General features: G+C 54.2%; 1 protein-coding gene across 1 annotated transcript in view; it reads right to left on the reverse strand.

Annotated features, from left to right (window-relative positions):
- The window catches only part of GFPT2 (glutamine-fructose-6-phosphate transaminase 2), a 43,695-nt gene extending 36,053 nt beyond the window's left edge, over positions 1 to 7,642 (reverse strand). Inside the window, exon 1 of the mRNA XM_058548216.1 lies at positions 7,582 to 7,642. Coding sequence (XP_058404199.1) covers positions 7,582 to 7,588 — 7 coding nt within the window. The 5' untranslated portion in view covers positions 7,589 to 7,642. The remainder of the gene's footprint in view (positions 1 to 7,581) is intronic.
- Between the last annotated feature and the right edge of the window lie 539 nt (positions 7,643 to 8,181).

An 8,181-nucleotide genomic window follows, 5' to 3' on the forward strand; every position in this document is an offset into this window, starting at 1 on the left:
TAGTTCATCCCATAAACTTTTCCCCACGAGGGCATCATCACTGTGCTGGGTGCTGAGAGGTGCCAAGACGCCCCGTCAGGGGGCCTCGCAGGGTGGGTTGAGAGAGAACACAATGCACAGGGACCTCCCGACCCCTCAGAGGATTTGCAGGCAGAGGGGCTGGGAGCTGAGAGGTGGGAAAGGGTCAGAGAGTTCCTGGGCTGGCTTTGCGCAAAGGTGGCTTCAACTCACTCTGCAGGTGTCAGCTGGCGGGTCACCCCCTTGGTCAACTGCAGGCCTTCCCCTCTCCTCCTTTTTATAAAGTCGCGTGGTCCTGTTTGTTTCCCATATAGCACTTGCTTCCTTGTCTTTTGTCTGATTTCCCACTGGACTGTAACCATCATGAGGATAGGACCACATGTGTCTTGTTTATCTGTCTTATTCATTGGTGTATCCCCAGTACCTACCCCAGAGCTCGGCACACTTTAAGGGCTCAGTAGCTGTTTGTTGAATGAAGGAATGCATGAGTAAACGAAATGGATAGGGGGTAATTAGAGAAGTTGGCCTTTGAGCTGGGCCTGCAACACAGCCACACACAAGCAGATCTGTTCTCTGGAACCCCCGGAGTGAGCACGAGGGACAGAAAGGCCAGGGAGGCAGGTAGTGCTGAGCTGGGGGTCCCTGAGTGTCAGTCCCTTTCACAAGGGCAGTGTGGCAGTGCCAGCGTTGAGGGGTAACCCCAAGACACTCAAGCACAAAGGCTTATGTCCCCAGCACTACCCTCCCACACTCGTGCACTGTGATGATCCCGGGACTGGAGTGAGGAGAGCCTTCTAGATAAATGAACCAGGTCCTGGGAAAGGATGCCAGATCTCCACTGAGGGGAGGGGGCTGCAGAGTAGACCACCACCTCCACCATTTATGGAGGCTTCCCATGTGCCAATTCCAGAAGCTTATCTCGTCTGATCTTCACAACGCCCTGTGCCAAGGCTGTGGTTCCCATAGACAGACACAGTGTCTCTGGCTCTGAGGCCAAAGACTCGAGCAACTCACAGCCAGGCCTATCTGACTGCAGGGTGCTCATCACCGCTGGCCCAATCAGCATAGGAGCTGTCTTAGACCCCACCCCAAGGGTGAGAATCAGCTCGCACAGAGGTGACCTGGCCCTTGAGGAGATGCCCAGCTGGCATCTGATGGACAGACTGCAGAGCTCCCCTGGTTGAGTCCAGGCCATTTGGACACGTCCTCCCCTGATCCCTGGAGCCCTCCCCTACAACAGGACACTTCTGCTTCTGACTCCACCTTTCTTTCCCATCCAGTCCCTCCACACAGGGCAGTGGCAATGACAGCAAGGCTGGCTCCCACTACATCCCTCCCACTCCTGCACAGGTGGGATGGCAAAATCCCTCCCGAGGCGGCTTGGAGAAATGCCTGGTCTTGGAGCCCTGATGGCCTAGTGGTTAAAGTTCAGTGCACTCCGCTTCAGCGGCCCAGGTTCGGTTCCCAGGCGCAGAACCACACCACTCGTCTGTCAGTGGCCATGCTGTGGTGGCAGTGCACATAAAAGTAATAATAAAAAAAAGAGTCCATGGGCCTAGTAGAGATTAGATACTAGTTTAAGTCCTAGATTGGATTACTCCCCGCCCTGACAGAAGACATGGCCAGTTGGATTCCTGCCTCATAAAATTCCTGAGTATGTGTGTTTGTGAGAGTGTGTATGAGTGTGACATTGTGTGTGTGGATATGTGTGTGAGTTTGTGTCTGAGCGTCAGATGTGTGTGCGTGAGTGTCTATGAGTGTGGAAGTGTGAGCATGTGTGTATATGTGTGTGTGAGTTTGTGTCTGAGCGTCGGATGTGTGTGTATGTGAGTGTGTGCGAGTTTGAGCGTTGGGGGTGTGTGTGTGATGTGCTGGGGGAGGTGGGGCAGGTCTACTCTCCTGGGTGAGGCCCCAGGTGAGGGAAGCCACTGGGCCAAGGGCAAGGGCCGCACAGCAGGCTGTGGCCTCTCGATATGTCCAGTCTCTGCTCCTGCAGACTGGGGAATGCCACTTTACTGATGAAGTGGGGACGACAATCCTCTGCCTCCTGGCAGAAGCGAGAGCAAAGGCGGAGGTGTCAACGCAGCGTGAGGTCGCACAGCCTGGTTCTCACACAAAGGCACAGGGACCCCAGTCTTGGCTCGGGCTCAGGAGGAGGTTGGCTCCGCTGGGGACAGCCCTACCCTGCCTCAGGCCTCCTTGGGACTCCATGGGTTAAAGTCACTACATCACTGGAATCCTTGAGATAATAGGAGACTCTGCCTCCTGCAGTAAACGTGGGCAAGGCGTTTCTATTTTTAATAGAAAAGTTCTTGGTGTCCTTGTCATGTTAAGATTTCACCAAGAGCAAAGGGGAAGCAACATATTCTGGAAATTATACTAAAAAACCTTTTAAGAAAAAAAACAGAAGTCTTATATAAATTGCCCAAATGTGGCTATAAAAAAAACTAGACATTTTTTTCCAGTGAGAGAAATATTTCCTTTGAAAATTAAAGATGATAAGATTAAATTGCTTAATCGTTTTTGCGCCAAGTTAATCTTCAGAATTTTCTCCCAAGAGTGTTTGTAACCTCAAGGTAATCTCTCTTTATAAATGAATTTTGCTAAATATAAAAATAACCTCTCAATTTAGAAGCACTGTTTACTCATGTTATATTGCAAAATTTCCAGAAGGTTTCCCTGAATTTGGGAAACCCCTGATGAATAAGACTAACCAATGAAGAAATGGCATGATGATGGGGAGGAGGAGGTGGGGGAGGTAGAGCGGGATAGCAGGCCGTGCTGAGCGAGCCCTGCCCGCCAGCCTCTATCCAAGAGTGCCCACGGCAGTCTCAATCTCGACAGTCCTGTAAGTAGGGGCAGTGGTGTGCGGGAGCTGGGAGGACTGGCTCCCAGGAGCCAACTGTGAGCATCTCGGGCCAACTCCACGGTCAGGGATCTCATATTGATGAACCGAATTAGTATTGGCACTCTCACAGTTTCTCACAGAAATTGGCAAACCAGGGAGCTGTTGTTAACCATTTATCTGTACATCACTGAGCAGGGGGCTCTGTTTCGAGAGGCTCCTGTGGCTTGGAGAGGTAACGAGCCAAGCGACCTGATCCCAGCGTCTGTGCCCCATCAACTCCAGCCTAGTCTCCTGTGAGGCATCTGTCCATGACCTGACCTGTTACAGGGAGGAAAGGAGTACCAATATGACGGGGTTCTGAGAGCTGGAAGAAGTTTGGGACAAAAGGGTGAGCTCTCTCCTGAGTCACATAACTTCCCCGGATTGCTGTTCCTCTGCTGAGACGAGAGGCAAGCTCTCCTGAAAGACCACTGTGCAAGTAAATAGACTGTGTGTGTGTGTCCTGGCCTCTCTTGATTCTGGGGAATAAAACCATGCCTGCTGCTTGCATGGAAGAGATGAGCGGAATGGGTACACGTGTGCATGGAGGGCAAGATGCTCTGAGCGCCATAGTTACATGACCCAAGAACTGACTTGTAGAGAAACCATGAAAACTGTTTGGTCCAACTGGGTGTGTGGCACCTGCCAGTGAAGGATGGGGTATTCAACTGATGCCCACGTTCACCTTCTGACTGTGGTGGGTCCAGCCTAAGAGTGCTGGGACCAGGGGACTTGGGTATGTGTGTGGAGGGGATGCTAGTAGCTCTCTGGTCAATGTCCTTGTGGCCATGACTTGAGCATCTGGGATTGGCAACACTGGGCTCTTCCTGGAGAAGGCACCTGAGAGCAAGAACCCAACTGTAGCAGGATGAATAACGGCCCTCAAAGTTATCAGGTCCTATCCCCTACAATCTGTAAATGTTACTCTATATGGAAAAAGGTCTTTATAGATGTGATTAAGTTGAGGATCTTGAGATTATCTTGGATTATATGGGTGGGTCCTAATGCAATCACAAGTGTCCTTATAAGTGGGAGGCAGAGGGAGATTAGACCACAGAAGAGGAGAAGGTGCTGTGACCATGGAGACAGAGACTGGAGTGACGTGGCCACAAGCCAAGCAATGCCGGCGGCCACCAGACGCTGGGAGAGGCGAGGAACAGATTCTCCCCTAAAGCATCTGGAGGAAGTGGGGCCCTGCTGACACCTTGATTTTAGCCCAGTAAAACTGATTTTTGGACATAGTCTCCAGAACTGTGAGAAAATAAATTTATATTGTTTTAAACCAGTAAGTTTGTGGTAATTTGTTATAGCAGCCAGAGGAAACTAATACCCCAACTGAGACAAAAGATGATGAATTCAAGACAAGGGCTTTATCTTCTAGCAAAAACTAAGAATTCTCCAATTCTCCATAGCCAAGTCTCTCCCCCCCCCCCTTATAGATTACTAAATGCAGTAGTGAGGGATGGGGAAGATTTAAGAATTCATGGATGGGAAGTGCAATTCTTTTTGTCAAACCCCCATGCATGCATGGTCCATGCTGCCATGCCCTTGTATATGCTATGCCCTCAGCCTGTCACACCTGTCACCTCCTTCTCTCTGCAGAGCTCATATGTGAGGCCAGGCCCATGTGGCACTGTCCCAGGTACCTCCCTCTCTTCCTGGGAGTCAGTGCTCCCTGCCTCTACTGTGCCTGAGTCCCAAGCTCAGACTGCATGAGGGCCAACAGGTAACATCAGCAAGTGAGGCAGCTGGGCAGGGGCTGGGAGAACTGGGTAGATTGCACCCATCATCCCGGGGGCACAACTCAGAAATACGGACTCAGGGTTGCTCATCTTTGGATTTTTTCAAGAGAAGTAGAAAATCTCACCTACTTATGTGAAATCTCCCAATTTTGCAGTTTGGCAACTAATTAAAAAATAAAGTTTGAACCCTGTGCACCAAACAGAAAGATGTCTGCCTGCTGGTTTGCCACAGGGCTGCCAGGCTGCACTTGTGCCTGTGTCTTCCCTCTATGGCAGTATTTATGTCCTGAGTTATCCCATCCCTGCTCAGTGACCTGCCAACTACCTGCCCCTTCTCTTAGGGGAGGATCATGCCCACATAGCCCCAGGGCCTCGGAAACGTAGGGCCTCTCCAGGAGCCACCATTCCCTAATGGCTGAGTGAAGAAGGAAGGAGAGTGGGAAAGGAGGGAGGGAGGGAGAAAGGGAACACAGTAACCTTTCTACTGGCAGAAAGTCAGAAAAATGCCGGCAATTCTAGATGTCACAAAACCACCCATGAGTATCGTGTCATTTCAGCTAAACTCCCAGTGCACTGAAACTTTGAGGGTCATTTGCTTAGTGTGTGGAGGATCAACTAATACTGGCTCTGGCTTTTTGTGGGAGAAGCATTGAAGACAAGGGAGAACAAGGGCCAATCTGAGCATAGCCATCAGCAACTGATAAGGAAAGGCCTTTCAGCTCAAACCCTGCTGACCCTGCCAGACAGTCTGGGGTCTGGGCTCTGAGCTGGCTTCAAGGTAGCGGATCTCCGCAGGGCCGCAGCCAACCCAGAGAAAGGCCCTAAAACAACTCCTGCTCTGACACAGGCGTGCACAGACTTCTCTGGGCCTCAATTTCCCCAAATGTAAGGTGAAGAGAGTGAGTGATTTATTCTAGGAGCATCTTCACCATTTTTGCCATATCCTCATACCAAATGCACAATCATTTCTTAAATATTTTTCTATAAAATTGACCGAATTTTCAAAAACATAAATGAATTCATTACAAAAGAAAACAACCATAAAAGGAAACTAGTATCACTTGCCATACATACATAGACCATAATCCAAAAAAACCAGACTGGTGTGTTCAATTCTAGCCAGCTGCTGCTGTGAGCTGAGCCTGGGACAGCTTCCTCGTGCAAGGAGTGCTTGGCTAGTGTCAGAGAGATGTAAAAGACACATTAGCACCCAGCCGAGACTTTCTGCTGGCTACTTGAAAAGGAAGTAACTTTTCCACATACGAATTCCACGTGGCCCCCTGACTTTGCTGAGGGCTGCAGGGTGGGATGTGCAAGCAGGGAGCCCTAACGTGAGGACACAGGTAGTTACAAACCCAAAATCATCCTTTCCCTAGGGAACAGAACATGTGCAGCCCTTTAAGAATGCAGAACACAACCGGCGATTTTGAGAGTTGGAGATAGAACCCCTGCCAGCCTCCCCCCAGGCTCAGAAAGGCAATGGAGAAAGCTGGATGCAAGTAGGAAGCAGGATGGAAGCCTGGGCTGGCGGTGGGGACAGGAGGAGGAAGGAAGGAGGCTGCTGGTGCTGGATGGGCAGACCCTCCCACCACAAGGGGTCTCAGTGCACCAGTCTGGCTCTAAGGCCACCAGTTAGTGAAGCGCCTTGAATGCCACACTGAGGGGTGTGGAACCTAAAGGGCTTCTGGCAAAACTGCCACCTTTGCCTCATCTCTGTCCTCAGAAACGTCCACAGTAAGCCCTATACATTGCGGATAATGCCCGCAGTCCTGAGATGTTTGCTGAGGGTTCAGGAATTTAAATTGATGCCTGTTTGGCCTGGGGGAGGCTGCACCCCAAAGCTGGTTGCTCCCTTCTTGGTCAGTCGCTCCTTTTTCACTTTTTCAGGAGCGCCTGGCCTCAGAAACAAGGCCTGGACAGACCTCGGTCCAGGACTCACCGCTGGCACACCCCATCCCGCAGCCCTCGGCGAAGTCAGACAGAGGCCTTTCACGGCTTCAAAAGTTCCACCAGGTCTTCCAGCCACAGGAGGCTGGAATGAGTAACTGAATCCCACTCAAGGAGAAAAAAAAAAAAGGCACAGTGACCTTTTGTCCCAGCAGAAGTTCCCGGCCCTCTCCCAGCCGGCGCAGGCGGCTCAGCCAGGAGAGTAAGGAATTACAGATGTGCGCGCAGGGCCGCGGCGCCCTCCCCACGGCCCGGCAGGCTCGCCGGACAGCGCCCGGTCGCCGCGGTATTTGGGACGCCCGGAGCCCGGCCCACTGCCCGCCCTGGACTCTCTCTCCCAGTTTCGGCCCAAGGCGCGGCGGTGACTGCTGCCTCTTCCCCGCGCCTCGCCCAGAGCTCTTTCCAGCAAAGAGGCGGCAACATGGGATCAACCCTGCTGGGGACAGGAGGTTCATTCTGGGACGCGAGGAGGACGCGAAGGCCCTTCCCGAGCGCACCAGGTGCCGCTCCTGACGTCGCGGGGAGGGTGCAGGTGGGATCGCCTCACCTCAGTGGCCGCGGGGGGCTGAGAGCAGGGTTGGGCACCCCGCGCCCGGGATGCGCGAGCTTGCGCGTGTTCGCCTTTGTGGGCGACTTGGGGGCACTTTCCTTACTGGACACAGGGTGCGGACATCTCCGTGATGTGAGAGTCCAGGCCAGGGCCAGGACCAATTCCCTGCCCTCTGTGGGGGACCGGATGGCCCTCACCAAGTCCGGGACCAGAGTTGGGCACCCCTCTTCCTCTCACCTTCCTGAGACACCCACCCGGGGGCGGGGGGCAGGAGGAGGCAGGCCCGGCCGTTGAAACCCCCTCGGTCGGGACCGGGGCAGACCGACGCCCCCGTCCCGCGCCGCCTCCTGGTCCCCGGCGCCGGGCTCTCCGGCCCAGGCGCTGAGAGGCTGGGGCGCCGGAACCCGCGACCGCCACGGGGGAGGGGCCGCACTCACCGCACATCGTGGCCGCTGCTCACGCCCTTCGCAGGTCTGGGGCTGTGCGCGCTCCGGAGGCTGGGCGCTCCGCGGGCTCGGGCTCGCGCGGCTCGGCCTCCGGCTCTTATAGCCCAGAGCCCGCCGCCAGGAGCGGGGCCGAGGCGGGGCCTCCGCCCCCCGCTTGCTCCCCATTGGCCGCCGGTTGTCGTGACAACGGCGGGGACTGGGCCCCAGGAGTCGCGGCAGGGGCGAGGGGCGGCTTCCAGGCGCTAGTCCCGGCTGTGACGCGAGGGCGCGGGGCGTTAGGTCCTGGAGATGAGTTGTGGGGGGGCATTAGGTCTTGGAGATGGGTTGTGGGGGGCGGACAGCCTGATTTCAGACCCGGACACAACCGTGGATTAGGCGTGGACCCTGGGCAGGGGGCTGAATCGCTCTGTGCTTCAGTTTCCCCGTCTGTAAAATGGGGATAACGATGGACCCTGGCTCGTGGGCCGGGGCGAGGATTGAGGCAGTCTGTGGAACGCACAGAGCGCAATGTCGGGCACGACGTACCTGTTCCGGGCTTGCACCCCTCTGTGCGCAGACTCCTCTCGGGGCGCCGGAGACGCGCACACGGAG

The sequence above is a fragment of the Diceros bicornis genome, chromosome 1 (genome assembly GCF_020826845.1).
Source record: "Diceros bicornis minor isolate mBicDic1 chromosome 1, mDicBic1.mat.cur, whole genome shotgun sequence".
Taxonomy (NCBI): Eukaryota; Metazoa; Chordata; class Mammalia; order Perissodactyla; family Rhinocerotidae; genus Diceros; species Diceros bicornis.